This window comes from Austrofundulus limnaeus, unplaced genomic scaffold (assembly GCF_001266775.1).
Source record: "Austrofundulus limnaeus strain Quisiro unplaced genomic scaffold, Austrofundulus_limnaeus-1.0 Scaffold54, whole genome shotgun sequence".
Lineage (NCBI taxonomy): Eukaryota > Metazoa > Chordata > Actinopteri > Cyprinodontiformes > Rivulidae > Austrofundulus > Austrofundulus limnaeus.
Genome location: NW_013952456.1, coordinates 1,250,477 through 1,265,819, shown reverse-complemented (window position 1 = coordinate 1,265,819; position 15,343 = coordinate 1,250,477). Strand labels below are relative to the sequence as shown.

The 15,343-nt window shown below is 38.8% G+C and overlaps 2 protein-coding genes across 3 annotated transcripts in view; one reads left to right on the top strand and one right to left on the bottom strand.

The window, feature by feature from the left end:
• Nucleotides 1–637: 637 nt before the first annotated feature.
• Nucleotides 638–7,321, top strand: LOC106517905 (kelch-like protein 40a). The gene is made up of 6 exons (XM_014008954.1): nucleotides 638–2,003; nucleotides 2,097–2,257; nucleotides 2,541–2,648; nucleotides 3,645–3,830; nucleotides 4,035–4,184; nucleotides 5,573–7,321. Exons 1-6 carry the CDS (start codon nucleotides 882–884, stop codon nucleotides 5,682–5,684), a joined length of 1,839 nt encoding a protein of 612 aa, XP_013864408.1. The 5' UTR covers nucleotides 638–881; the 3' UTR covers nucleotides 5,685–7,321.
• LOC106517907 (vasoactive intestinal polypeptide receptor) overlaps nucleotides 6,088–15,343 on the bottom strand; it is a 42,262-nt gene continuing 33,006 nt past the window's right edge. For both annotated transcript variants that reach the window (XM_014008956.1, XM_014008955.1), the window contains 6 exons: nucleotides 14,884–14,944; nucleotides 11,451–11,517; nucleotides 11,273–11,364; nucleotides 10,940–11,069; nucleotides 8,048–8,089; nucleotides 6,088–7,896 (listed from right to left, as the gene is read on the bottom strand). In XM_014008956.1, coding sequence (XP_013864410.1) covers nucleotides 7,705–7,896; nucleotides 8,048–8,089; nucleotides 10,940–11,069; nucleotides 11,273–11,364; nucleotides 11,451–11,517; nucleotides 14,884–14,944 — 584 coding nt within the window. In that variant the 3' untranslated portion in view covers nucleotides 6,088–7,704. The remainder of the gene's footprint in view (nucleotides 7,897–8,047; nucleotides 8,090–10,939; nucleotides 11,070–11,272; nucleotides 11,365–11,450; nucleotides 11,518–14,883; nucleotides 14,945–15,343) is intronic.

Here is a 15,343-nt window from a genome sequence, read left to right as displayed (position 1 = left end):
TTTTATGACCAGCACCTGTAGACATACAACCCCTGGCAAAAAGCATGGAATCACCAGTCTTGGATGAGCACTGGTTCAGACATTTCATTCTGTAAAACAAACTCAGATCAAAAACATGATACAATAATAAGGTCATTCCAAGGTGCAACTTGTTGGTTTTCAGGAACACTCAAAGAAATGAAGAGAAAACATTGTGGAAGTCAGTGAATGTTACTTTTATTGACCAAGTACAGGGAAAAAAATATGGAATCAATTACGAGAAAAATCAAAGCATTATGGGAAACACATAAATGGTAAAAACACACAAACACATAATAAATAGTAGATAAATTTATATGTTGTAATCTTGTCTAGTTTTGGAGTGTCCAGGGTGTTCCCCACCTCTTACCGCTGGAGCTGGGCACCAGCTCCCCTGTGACCCTGCATAAGCCATGGATAGCTTTGGAGTTATGAGAAATTTATTATTGTATAGATTTGTCTTAACAAAATTGCATTGTCCTTGATCGCCCTGTGTCTCTATGTACAATAAATATCATATTTAAGTGTCAGGGTGTAAAAATAAAATAACGTGAACAAGTACCATCGTCAGAAAGATCAAATGAGGTTCAGCTGTGATGAGTGGTTCTGTCAGATTTAAAGAGTGACATCATTCAGCTGTTTGTTTGGGATGTGAGGGCGGGTGTGTTTCAGTGGGGCTTTTCTCAGCTTTGTGAGGCTCCTGTCTATAAATACCCTGGCTTACACACTGACTGACAAACGGAGACAGCTGCAGCCATCACCCTACCAGCCCGTTGAGACTCTTCGTGGCAATTTGAGCCACCTCGTGAACAGTCCTGCTTGTGAGCCCACCGATCTCAACCAGGACCAGGGAACGGAACAAAATGGCTGCTTTGACGATAGACCCCATGCAGCAACCTCGGATGTACCAACAGACTTTGCTTCAGGATGGACTATGTGACCTGTTGGAAAACGACAAGTTTGTGGACTGTGTCTTAAAGATTCAGGACAAGGAGTTCCCCTGCCACCGTTTGGTCCTGGCAGCCAGCAGCCCCTTCTTCAAGGCCATGTTCCTGTCAGAGCTGGAGGAGAGTAAAAACCGTGAGATAGTCCTAAAAGATGTCGACCCCAGTGTCATGGGGATGATCCTGCATTATTTATACACATCTGACATAAATCTGACAGAGCAGAATGTCCAGGATATCTTCATGGTTGCTAACATGTACCAGATCCCCTCCATCTTCTCAGTGTGTGTGTCCTATCTTCAGGAGAAGATGGTGCTGGGCAACTGCCTCGCCATCTTCAGACTGGGTCTTCTCCTGGACTGTCCGAGACTCACTCTGGAAGCCAGAGACTTCATCTGCGAACGCTTCCAGGTTGTGGTCAGGGACCCGGAGTTCTTGCAGCTCGCCCCCAGCGAGTTGGCCATCCTCATCACTTCAGATGCTCTAAATGTTGAGCAGGAGGAGCTGGTCTTTGAGTCACTGATGGACTGGGTCAAGCACGACGAGACCAAACGGTTGAAGGACCTGCCTGAGCTTTTGCACTGTGTGAGATTCAGGCTCATACCTGTGGATTACTTTAAAAATAAAGTAGAGCGTCACCAGTACATCCGGTTCAACCAGGAAATCCAGAAGGAGCTGGACCTTGTAAAAGATGCTCACAAGGGGCGTCTCCCCAAGCCCAAGAGGCTTAGCAGTGAAGGAGCAAAGGGAGGACAAGAGAGTGACGAGGAGGAGGAGGACGACGAAGGATACCTGCCTGGGATATTAAACAACAACCCTCGCTTTGGCATGTTTGAGTTAGACCTGATACTTATGATCAATACCACAGGTACTGTGGCTTATGAACCAGCAGGAAACGAATGCTTTGTGGTGTCCGAGTCAACAGAGATTCCCAAAACCCACTGCAGCCTGGTGACGAAGCAGAACCAGATATTTGTTGTTGGAGGCCTTCTCTACAATGAGGAGGATAAAGATGAACCTTTCAAGTCCTATTTCCTACAGGTAGAGTACCAGTCATTAGATCATCTGTTCATCACCCAAACCTAATCACAAAGTGTTGCTTATCTTCTCCCACGTGGCTGCTCTCATCCGTAGTTTGACCCAGTAAGTTCTGAATGGCTGGGAATGCCTTCACAGCCCAGCCCTCGCTGTCTGTTCGGCCTGGCGGATGTAGAAAACTCCATCTATGTTGTTGGTGGAAAGGAACTCAAGGACGGAGAACACGCTCTGGACTCAGTCATGATCTATGACAGACAGTAAGTTTGTACAGTACAATCCAGAGGACTCGTATTATATGATGTGTCCATTATCCAGGATTTTTTTAAAGAAAAATAAACTTTCTATATAAGACTCAGCTTTTGTTTAATTTGCTGTTACTGTTTGAAAAGTGTTGAAGGTTAGAAAACATGATGGTTAGATGAAATTTAATCAGTTGAGTGTTGAGATTTGAATCATCTTACCCACTCAGAATCTTTGCATATTCAGCCTGATGACTGATAAAATCAGAGCATAAAGATGTGTTGTTCTCTTTCTACACAGGTCATTTAAATGGGGAGAGTCTGACCCCCTGCCTTATGAAGTGTATGGTCATGGAACTGTATCACACAAGGGTCTGGTCTATGTTGTAGGGGGGAAGTCTGAGAGCAAGTAAGTTCTAYTTTATCACTGAAAACAACTTTTTCAAAAATCCTATTGAGTGACCCATTAATCCTCATCAGTCTTTAATTAGCTGTTAATGTGACTATACTACTACAAAATAATGATAATCACATGGAAATTAAAATATTGTTTATATTTTGTGGACTTAATCGCAAGATTTTATTTGTAAAAAGCAATAAAACGCAAATGAGACTGAATACAGTTCTTTGAGTGCTATAGAAAACAGTCCACAAAGGATAGACAGACAGACAGACAGACAGACAGACAGACAGACAGACAGACAGACAGACACACACACACACACACACACACACACACACTGCGATCCACAAAAAACAAAATATTTTGTAGCTCCCAAAGTGCAATTTAAATGAGATTATAAAATGAAAAAAATAAGATAAAAATTGAAAACATTGGACCATAAGTGTTTATCAACGTTATTGACAGTTTTCTATCGTTTTCAACTGCATGAGTGTAAATTTGTGAAGTGGTTCAGTTGTATTTTCCAGCCTGATGAGAATAAACTTTTATGAGGTGCCATAATCCTTGATTCTGAATAAAGTTGTAAAACTTGTGACTTGATATATTTGGGTGTATTAAACAAGACAAGGCATCAACTCCCACCTGATGGTCAAACCAACTCAATGAAAATGACAAACAAGTTTCACACGTCCTTGTGCAGATATTGTGTGTAARAGTTTTGATTTTCCAAGTTTAAACTTTCTTTCAGTTTTTATTGTCTGTGGTTCTTTTGATGTTTCAGGTGTCATTTATGCAGATATGAAAAAGTCTATCTCCCAAATGCTCCAAGTCCTTTGTGAGATTTAACTTAACCTTGTGTGTAAAACTGAATCCCAGCCAAACTAAAAGAAACTGTTAGTTTCCAAAGCTATAGATGCATCATACTCTTTTTCTAGTTCCGCAAACAAATCCTCAGTAATAAAATCCTATCTCGATCCCTTTAACAAATCATTTTATTTGCAGGAAATGCTTGAGAAGAGTCTGCGTCTACAACCCCTCGAAGTTTGAGTGGAAGGATCTGGCTCCTCTGAAAACGGCTCGCTCTCTGTTCGGTATCACCGTCCATGATGAGCAGATCTTCGTGGCTGCGGGGGTCACCGACTCAGGCCTCACCAGCGCTGTGGAGGTTTACGACATCACCACCAACAAGTGAGACCCGATTTTTGTGTGGCTTGTTATGAGGTGAAGCATTTGTCCACAGAGTGAAATGACTCGCAGACTGTGAAGTGTGGATCATTAAGTCATAAAATATTCCTTGATGCACAGGTGTGGTTGTTGTAGAGTGATACAGCTACTTTAACATCAACACAACCCTGTTTGTGTGTTTTTGTGTGTGGTTGGGTTACACTTCAGGTGGTCTGAGTTTACAGAGTTCCCTCAGGAGCGCAGCTCTCTTAACCTGATCTCCATGGGAGGATACCTGTATGCTGTGGGGGGCTTCGCCATGATGCCCAGTGAAACCAGTGAGAACTCTGTCCCCACAGAGATGACTGACATCTGGAGGTGAGAGCGACTGCACTGTTGTATAAAGGAAATATACAGTCATCTTTATAAATATTGGAACATCAACACAGCTGTCATCTTTTAGGCTGTGAACACCACCACAATAGAGTTAAAATAAAATGAACAAGATGTACTTTACCTGCAGACTTTCAGCTTTAATTTGAAAGTGTTTACATCCGAATCAGGTGAACGGCGTACAAATCAAAATACTTTGTAGGAAAGCCTCCTACTTTTTAAGGGACCAGAAGCAATGGGTCAAATTAACAATCAAACTTTCACTTTTCATTATTTGGCTGCAAATCCTTTGCAGCCTTGAATTTTAGAACACAGACATTTTCCGCTCAGTCTTGTCTTCAGCAAGTAAAATGCATGCTCTATCAGACTCAGTTCATGTGATTGACTTGGTCATTGCAAAACATTCCACTTCTTTGCCTTCCTTTGGCAGTGTTCTTAGGCTAATTGTCCATCTGCACTTTAAAGCGCCATCCATTGAGTTCTAAAGCATTTGACAGAATATGAGCAGATGACTTTGTCCCAGAATTCATCCTGCTGTTGTAATTCATAACCCCGATTCACCTGATTTGGATGTAAATATCTTTAAAGCTGAATGTCTGCAGTAAAACACATCTTGTTCATTTCATTTCAAATCCACTGTGGTGGCTTTTACAAATATYTATATATARTCAGTATATAAGAGTAGATTATAGTATAGATCAGTGGTTTTCAACCCTGGTCCTCAAGGCACACTGCCCTGCATGAGGTTTCCCTGCTTTGACACACCTGATTCAGATGATAGATGTTCTGATGTTGAACTGCAGTCAGTTACCAACTGAAATCAGCTGTGTTGAAGCAGGGAAACCTCTAAAACACGAAGGGTAATGTGTCTTGAGGACCAGGGTTGAAAAACACTGTTATAAATTATATTTCACAGTGCAATACTCCTCTATAACATGATTCAATAAGTATCCCAAACAAAGTCACAATTTTCATTAAGGTTTAAGTTTAAGTTGATTTATGAACCTTTAACTCAAGGGACCAAATTGTTTTTGAACTAGGAAACTCATGTCAGACTCCACACATCCAGGACATCTCTTTCAACTTCTCCCCTCCGGCAGGCGCCATAAAAACATCCAGACACAAAAACAGCTTCTTCCCTCAGGCCATCTCCCTGATAAACAATCCCAAACACTAGACCTGCTAACTAGTGCCTGACCTCCCCTTTTTACCACACACTCACCTGTGTACGCTTACTGTACATAAACTGTATATAATTCACAGACTATAATGTTTATGTCTTATGCTGTGCTTCCATCACTGTGTATATTGTATATAGTACTGAGATACTGTGCTTGAAGACCAGTCGGATCTGACATGCGTCTCTCCTGCAGATACGATGAATCAGAACAAAGCTGGAACGGGATTTTACGTGAGATTTGCTACGCAGAGGGATCCACCATCCTCCCGGTGCGTCTCAACACTCTTCGTCTCACTAAGTTATAACCCCACCAAGCTGCTGCTGCCGGGACTTTAATGTTGAATCATCTGCACTGGAGTAAATCAGGGAGCTCTGAGTGGACATCAGCTCAAAACTAACTCGGGTTCAGAATGAGTCAAGGTCATATCTGAACTCCATCTCAGCAAACAAGAACAAAACATGAGTTTTATGTTAGTGTTTCCAACAGGGGGAGACAGACACTCAGACCTGTCTGAGCAAAGCTGAGGACAACTTAGAACATCACACCAAATTTATTTGATACAAATCTAAAATTCTTGCTTTGTACATCTGTTTTTGGTACATGGTTGTAGTAAACTTCCTTACGTAATGCTTTAATCGAATGAAAATGATAAATATTGCTGTGTTCAGTGATGAGTCCCAGTGAGTGAGCAGGAATGAAACAGAAGCTCCAACCACAGAGCAAACATTTATATCCACCTTCATTTGTGCAAGAACATCTTTTTTTGTCTTACTGTACACACTGAACAGAACAAAATATTTCTTTGAAAGGCGCACAGCGACAAAAGACAGTCAGCTTTAGATTGACATTATGCAAAAAAAGCACAAGTGAGAATTGACAATCAGAATGTAAACATTGATTTCTAGTTGACACCTGAGAACTAAAATTAAAACCATAAACTTTTTTACAAATATTTACAGCAGAACATTATATACAGAAACTACGTGACATTTAGGTTGAGGTACTTTGCTTCATTATAATGTTATTTAATAGGATAATAAGAAGTAAAGAAAACAGAAATAAAATAAATCCCTACGAGACTTAGCTGTCAAAGCCTGTACATTTAAGGGCATGGTTTCTGATAAATGTTTGGATCTAATTTTGAATGAAACATGATGTCATTTAGCTCGACGAACTATAATTACACAAAAAAAAAGACGTGCACGGTCACTGGTATGCAAACATGTCAATGCTACACAGGATAAATGATAACCACATTCACAACAGAAGCTGCGCAGCTCTTAATAATCATTAATGATGTTATTTTTTTAAATCTCAAAAGGGATCATGAATGTCAGAAATAAACTATGTTGCTCAAAAAACATGACTTAAAACCACAAACATAAACTTAAACAAACTGAAGAAAAGGTTAAGGTTTCTCCTCTGGGAGCTGTAAACAGTGACCTGGTACAGTTTTTTTTTTTAACAATCGTGAAAGTATCTCCCTGGCTTGTGGCACAAAAACACAAATATTAAACATAAATACAATCAAGAAACCCATCCACGCACTCTAGTGAATAGAAGTTACTGTTATTTTTTAATTTATTTTATATACAGTGCTGTTTATCTGGAGCTGATGAGACACATCTGGTCCAGCTGTTCTGAGACCGCGCACTTAAATAAAACTAAAAGCCTCTGCTATCCGAGCTAAAGTTAACGAGCCAAAGCTGTGGTCTCTCTCCTCTGGAATGTTATCCAGCAGTAATTCAACAAAGTATAAAACTGTCACATACAGGATAGGAACATCCTGTATGTTGGTTACAATATGGACTCCTCCTCAGTGGCTACTGTCCAGAACAGCCTGATGTCCACACCATTCATCCACCATGCAGCATCGGACCACCAGGTTATAGTGATTGGACTTTTTCCTTGTAATAAATAATAAAAACTTCTCGGACACAGCTTTTCTCTGGCCTTTTTCGTCTTTTGCTTAGCTTCACGTGACAAACCAAGATTTCGTTTTCGTTTAGCGTTCAAGTCGACTCATACGGTTTCAGTAAAGCACAAAGCTTTTCTACAAGCTAATCTGCTTGTGTACCCGAGAGACTGAGATTACTTATTCGTCAATGTTGTCACTGATCCACGACTTTCCACTCTGGCAAGAAAAACAGAGCACTTGTCATTTTTACCAGGTGATGTATGAAATGACAACAAATCCAACGGGTTTTAGTATTTACACAGTATATCCTCACTGCGCCCAGTCGCCACTGCAGCTGCAGGGCACCGGAGTCGCACACCCATTGCATGTTGATGAAAGCAAGAGGTGAGTCAGTCTGCAGAGGGTTTCAGATTGCAGAGAGGTGCTCTTCACATGCAGAGGCTCGTCGTGTTGTGGGGCTACTTTTGGTCAACATGGTGATCTGGGTACTGAAGTTGTTGCCATTGCTACCGATGGACGGCTGCTGGTACTTAGTGTCAGCGCCCAGAAACCTTTGCAGCATCCATCTGCGCCACTTACGCTTCACCTCGGACTGCACCTGCAGGAGCCAAGAGGAACACAAACAGGACAAGGAGTGGTGTTTAAAAGGGTATGACACACAGCAGGTTGAGGGGTGTGGGGGGCAGATTTGGTGACATAAAAGGACAGCAAACATCGTGAAAAGCAGAGCTTTACTTGTGTTTACTCACCTCTCCGTTCAGGAAGCAGTACAAGATGGCAACAACAAAACCCTGCAGGAGAGACCAGAGGTCAGGGGAAGAGTTACTGTTGAAACGAGAGCTGCAGATAGCACAGCTGGGGAAATGCTCCAAATATTTTTCTATGAATAATGACAGTAAGATTATGACCAACTTCAGGCTCAGACAGGAGGTTCATCATGTTGATGTCTGGGACTTGTTCCCAGGAGAAATTATTTGGAGCCAAAATGGTTATAAATTGAAAATACTTTCCACTGCTAGGTTTCCATTTTTCTTTCCCACTTTGCTCTCAGCTTTTAGTTGAATACTCAGAAAAATCAGCCAATATAAAGCCAACATGAGATTCTAATACGGTGACTGCTGATTCAGCACTTTTTGTTTTTCTGGGATTATTTATTTATTTATTTATTTATTTATATTTCAATCTAACAATGTCTCTATATTTTTATTTTATCCATTCATATATCATTTTAACATTGTTTCCTTTAAAATCTGCTTTATTATACTTTCTCTAGTTTTGTCTTTGTAGTTTTTAGTTACCATTTTTTGCTTTTTTAGCATTTAGCTAGCCTTTTTCTATTTTAGCTTTTAGTTAACTTTATTCTATATAATGTTCAGTTTTGCTTGAATATCTGAAGTTCTTTGACTTTATTTATTTGGTATTCTCTTTTGCCATCTTTATTTGGAGTTCTGTTACTTGTYTTTACCTCCTACTTCAGATCATTGCTTGTTAGTTGTTCTGTTTCTCAGTGGTCCCTGTGCCATGCTTCATTTAACCTCAGTGTCAGTCTGCCACTCACATGTGTTGCCAATCTCTATTTTTTTGTTTGTTTTGTTTTTGTTATTTGAAGATTATTATTGTTTGAAGATTATTTTTTTGGAAAAAAAAAGGGTCAGATTTAATATTTTTTTCTTCTTCCTGTTGACTTTTATTTTATTTGTGATTAGTAGGCAATTTCTTGTTGTATATAGAATTTATTTTGTTTTTTAAATGAATAAACTTTATAAACTAAGCTAAACTAATCAGATCAGCTGCCTCCACCTTCATCAGCCTAGCTCTTTATATTCTGTCTCCTCCCAGCACCACCTCAGCAGGTCATTGTTTGCTTTCCAGCCATTAATCTCAGTCGTTTGCATGCTCTTCTTGTTCTTCCCCTTTGTTAACCCTGGGTTCTTTTTGCCTCCTTGTCAGCTTTTTGTTTTGTTYGATTTTGCCAGGCTTTTAATTATTTTAGTTTTTAGATAACGTGTTCCTCCTTTTAGCTTATGGCTATAGCCTTCTAATGTTTTAGCTAGTAGATATTAGTTAGCCGTATGTTACTTTTATCTTAAACTAGCCTTTCAATGTTTTTGGTCTCTAACATTTTTCTCCTTTAGCTAGCTTTCTAGTTTTTCTAGTTTTATTACTTTTAGCTAGTATATTGCCAGTGGCGCCTGAAGAAAATTTTTTCAGGGGGGGCCATGAGGCGGGCACTAAAAAACCAAGGGTGGCACACCAAAGCTAATATCTATAGCATAAATATTTATGATGTGTTTGTAATTTGTAAAAATGACAAATTGAAAACTATGGCAATATAAAGCTAGGATTTTTCCAGCTGATGTTCAATTTGTAATTTCACAGATAATGTCACTGATTTTATGACATTCAGAGACAAAAAACAAAAGTAAGTATTTGTAATGTTGGGGGGACCCACTGGCAGGGGGTTCTGGGGGGTCCTCCCCAGAAAAATTTTAAAGAAGTAAATGCCATTTCCTGCATTATGGTGTATTTTAACAGGTTGTTAAACAGCTTTTTACCCACATAGGAAAACACTGTTAAGCAAGAGAAACAACACTGGATGAACTAATGTTTTATGTGGAGGTTTAAATGAATTAAATTTTAAATTTGATGGGGAGAGTTCCCTTCAAAAATGATTGTCATTTTATTTAAACATTTCAAAATACATATTTTAAAGACATTTACAAGGAACAAGCTTTTTAAAATTTAAAGCCATGACCTCTTCTATGTATGTCAAAATAAAAAAATTTTTTGCTTGTTGATGTTTACTTTTGTGAAGAAAAACTGTGATTTTAAAAACCCAAAACTGGAAATAAAGACTAAAACAAGCACAATACAAACTAAAATCTACTGTAGTGTTGTCCCAAATTATTAAGTTATTTGCTTTTTATGTCATATAATAAATATGATTTTGGTCTGTGAGAGAAAACTGGAGTACCTGGAGAACAGAAAGTTGATCTAGCAACCTTCTTCCTTAGAGGCAATATGTTGCTCTACCAACTGTGCCACTGCACTGCCTAATTTTATATTTTTTATTTAATTATTAAAATTTGTTCATTTATATTTGATTAAAATATATCTATGGAGAACCTCCATCTTTATTGGAGAACATTGATTTTACACTGGTCTGATTGTCCTTATTCAGAGGTGCTACATTTTAACTTCAATAAAAATTTTTATTTTAAATAAAATATGAATTAATGTTTTTCACTAATAATTGTTTAAAAAAAACAGTGTTTGTTTTTATATTTATGAGGTTCCGTTCCTAAATAGGTAGGGGAATTGAAAAAGGAAAAACCTGGGTGCTCAAGAGGATAAAACGGGGGGGGGGGGGGACACACACTAGGGTGGCCAGCTAATTCTCAGGGCGGGCCATGGTCCCCCCGCTGGCGCCCCTGTGTATTGCTACTTTTATCTAGTTTTCTGTTTATTTTAGCTCATTGAATTTCAACATATTTAGTAAATTTCAGCAGTCATTTAGAACAGCATTCACACTGCTTTTTAAAATTATTCTCTAAACTTATATGGAGGCTAAATTAAAATTCCATACATTACATGAAAATGTGGTTTGCAGGCATTATGATATTATGTTATGTGTTTGTTACCTGGAATGATCCAAGAACAAGATCCACTACCATCCTCACTTGTGGATGGAGGTGATCAGGTATAAAGGCAAATATTATGTAGTTTATGCCAAAGAGAGGTATCAGCAGCAGTGTAGATTTAGCCAGTCTCCTAAAAGAGATTAGAAACAAAGAAAGAGTGAAGAAATGGAAGGCAGTAGCATGACTGTTACTTCATAAAAYCAAAAGGTCAAGGCTATATTTGTTTTTAAACAGAAGCTGTTGCTCAACACCAGCCCTCTAAAGCAGACAATAATTCACACAGCTGATAAGACTTAAATGTACATGTTGACACACACAAAAATAAAAACTTACGAGTACTGATTAGATTCCTTCCTTCCGATGTCGGGGCAATTCATTTTTTGTCGCAATATTCGGATTATACAAATAAAAAGGAAAAAGTTCACCTGCCGCAAGAACAGCAGACAGGTTATTGTTGCATCACGCAAAGCTTTTTGTAAGGTGTTACTATTAAAAAGGTGCCACGACTCACAAGAATAGCAGCTAAAATAGGCGTTTTGATGATCCACCAAGGGTTGTCATCAATTGTTTCCCAGCATCTGAAAGATAAAACAATTTTTTTATAAACCACAGCGTGTACAGCACAGCACTGTAGCTACCTAAACAAAAAGTTGGGAAATGTAAAAATTTTACTAACACAAAATCGGTTTTTTAAGCTCTCTAATTCATGTAAACATATGAGCTAATATAAAATTCAAATATGTGGATTTCAAAGACCTAAAATGACCAATTCATCTGTCCATTATTTTTTACCAACTTCTTCCTTTAACACGTTCTCACTCCTGATTCATCAACAAATTGACGCTTGATCAGGAGTCGTCTGTATCCAGTTTTGACGCSTGGGGTACCCCCGTCGGGTCAGTCATTGCCGCCCGCTGCTTTTCCMACTTGCGCCACATAMGGGTCTTTGGGTTGGGGGTCTGTGATTAAAATGAGGGATCAGGATTAATGGTTAATTTTAAAGGTACTGAGGTCAGGGATAGGCTATATATGGCTAATAGAAGTTAAATTTAGGGTCTGGGACAGTTAGTTGTCGCGCATTTCCTACTCTGTTCAAAAATACGACAACGCGCTCCTCCTCCTCCATCTCATCTCGTTAAGGACTGACGCGAGGGGGGTACCCGACACATCCAAACTGGAAGCAGACTGTACCTGACCAAGCATCAATATGTTGACGAGTCGGGAGTGAGAATGGGTTGCTTCCTTTCAGGGTCACTGGTGCCAATATCTAGCAGTCAGTGTGAGGAGTGGGGTACACAGCCTGGACAGGTCYCAAGTCCATCACAGGGAAACAGAAACAAACGAGACAGACAAACATTCACTCTCTCACTCACACCTAGGGTATATTTAGTTATTAATTAACCTAACAGTCATGTTTTTTGTTTGTGGGAGGAAAGTGCCTTGAGGAAATGCAACAGGCAAACTCTACCCAGAAAAGTTCCGGGTCGGGATCCGATCCAGTGACTTTCTTGCTGGGAGGCAACAGCTCTACCAGCTGAACCACCGTGCCGCCAGGTTAAAATGATGATTACATTAAAAAAATGTTTTTACATGTCTGGTGATATTATTTTTAACACAGTTTACAATGCTGCACTTTGTTTCTTATACGTTGGGTTATTAAAATATTTTATCAGGAAAAAATTTCACATAAAGCAATTTTTGTATGACTTTGCTTACATAGAATATAAGAACAGAAACAGCCTTTATTATTCCGGTGTAATAGCAGCAGCAGATAAATACATCAATCAATCCACAGAAACAGTCTATTACACTATACTATACAATATATTATTCCATTTGCAGAGTTAAAATGACCCTCGGGTTCTTTTATTAGCAGATCAAACAATGCTCAAGAAAGAATTTCCATATGTTCATAATGGGCTTCAAAAAACTGATACTAAAGGTATCAAACTGCATACTGACCATGGTGTTATAGTGCTCATATTAAAACACATTGGGCCCCTTACTGAATAAATGTTTGAGTTAATAGAACAACTTTTAAAGGGTTGTTTGTATATGCTGTTAAGTGCCAGGAGGACTGCGACCAGTTATACATCGGGGAAACAAAGCAGCCACTGTTCAAAAGAATGTCCCAACACAGACGAGCTACGTCTAATGGCCAGAACTCTGCAGTTTTCACTCATTTACAGGCCAGCGGTCACTCTTTCAGAGATGAGGATGTTCTCATTCTTGATAGAGAGGAACGTTGGTTTGAGAGAGGAGTAAAAGAAGCCATTTTGTGAAGAAAGACCGTCCATCTTTAAACAGAGGTGGAGGCCTCCGTTTTCAGTTGTCCCCCTCCTACAGCGCTGCCATTGGCAGTATCACTCCACCCCCTGTTAACAATAGGTGTTTATTAGGTGTCAACGATAGCCATGTGATGTGAGTATCAGTCACATGGAGGCAGGGCTTAAAAGCCTGAATTTTGCCTGAAACTCTCAGACTGAAGAAGTCTCTTGGAGGAGAGACGAAACCTTTCATTAGAGAAGAACCCGTCCAGAAGACCTATACAATTTTTTTCTTTTTGATTTTTTACCTGGATTACTGACATGCATCAGGACATTGTTTGTAGACTTTTGTGTTTTAGATGTATTATGTTTTATGTTTTATCATGACATTTTGGTGTTTGATTCTGTTCCTGTGTCTTCACAGTTTCTGCTCTCAGCGAGCATCTCAGTTACATCTGTTCCTTTTTCTTTGCTGCAGCCACTCTTCTCATCAGCTCTCAGTCCATATATCCTGTTGACTTCACCTCACATGCCAGTCTCACATTATGCATTTCACATGGTGTTCAGTCATCCTCATGTCACCTTTTGTTCCTTCCAGATTTTTTGTTTTGTTACAAAAAGCTTAGTTAAATTATGAGTTCTTCAAGTCAGTTTGCATTGCTGGGTCCAATCCAACTTCCTCAAACTGTGATCGACTAGATCTTGTCTCAGTAACTGCATCTAGTGTATGTTTAGTTCTGTTTGTTCATGAATATTTTACTATTAAAACTTATAAAATCACTTCCCCTTTTTAGACTAATGAAGCCTGCCGAATACACAAGCAGAAGGACTGACATTAACATGGACACTAGTTGTCTGGGTTTAAAATACTTTTGTGATTTTGTGGTTGTTTTTGTACGGAAGCGTAGAGCTGTCACATGACATAAAGTTATTTTTAAACTGGATCTCGTTATAACGAGAAAACTATCTTGAAAAAACGAGAAAACTATCTTGTTACATCAAGATAACCATCTCGTTATAACGTGTTATGGTTTCTTCTGTTTTGTCACTTTCACTGAAGTTTATTGCCTGGATGGCGTGATGGAGAACACGACTGAGCCACTATATGCCTTTTTACGAAGAATAAATCTGCAAGAGGACTAAAAACTGAAAGTAAGTTAGTACTGAATAATGGTTTTGAAATAATAGCGTCTGAATTCAGATTAGAGTGCATATCGCTAAAGTGCTACTAGCCGCAACGTTTGAGCACAAACCCAAATAATACATGTTCTGCTTGTTTTTGTTTGGTTCAATCCTGCTCTCCATCACGCCATCCAGGCAATAAACTTCCATGAAAGTTGCCAAACTAGAAGAAACCATAACACGTTATAACAAGATGGTTATCTTGATATAACAAGATAGTTTTCTCGTTTTTACATGACAGTGTTCTCGTTTGTACAAGATAGTTTCCTCTTTATAACGAGATCCAGTTTAAAAATAATTTCATGCCATGTGACAGCTCTACGCTTCCATTTTATTTTATTTTATTTTTTGTAGTAACATGCTGTACCAAATTATGTGAATAAACCCTAAATTTATTTTCATGAGTCCAATGTCCCAAACATTTTGCATTTCCAGAAACATCTCATCACACATCAGTAGCTGAGACAATTAATTTAGAACGAAGACAAAACTCACCCAGGATGATTTAAATAAGCCTTTGTAATAACCCAAGCAGAAATAAAGACAGTTGGAGCCCCTGTAAGTGAGAAAAAAAAGTGAGCTGTAAATTACATCAATGTCAACATAATGTGTGTGTTCAACAGAAAGAATCAATTATACTAACCCTGTTAAAAACATATTCAAGACAATCAAATAAGTCTAGGCTATTATTTTGAATGGATTCACAGCCAATGCATTATTTTATTTGGGACTCTCCTCATTGTTAACAGGACTCATACAGGAAGCGTTCTGTGCCAATACTGGTTCATCTTAGTCTGTACAGGAAAGTCACAGGTTCTTTCCTTTGTTCTGCTGCAAACACAGTTTTTACAGTCTATTTATAGTTATTTTCTTGGCATTGTGTGAAAAAAAACATGGTTACTGGACATTTTAACACCAGAAAAACAATATAATATAATATAACATAATATAATAT

What these genes read in the sequence shown, in the direction of transcription:
- LOC106517905 (XM_014008954.1), top strand. Translation starts at nt 882, where the DNA reads ATGGCTGCTTTGACGATAGACCCCATGCAGCAACCTCGGATGTACCAA. An exon ending in TACGACATCACCACCAACAA is followed by an intron (nt 3,831 to 4,034) that starts GTGAGACCCGAT and finishes GTTACACTTCAG; the next exon opens with GTGGTCTGAGTTTACAGAGT. An exon ending in GAGATGACTGACATCTGGAG is followed by an intron (nt 4,185 to 5,572) that starts GTGAGAGCGACT and finishes TCTCTCCTGCAG; the next exon opens with ATACGATGAATCAGAACAAA.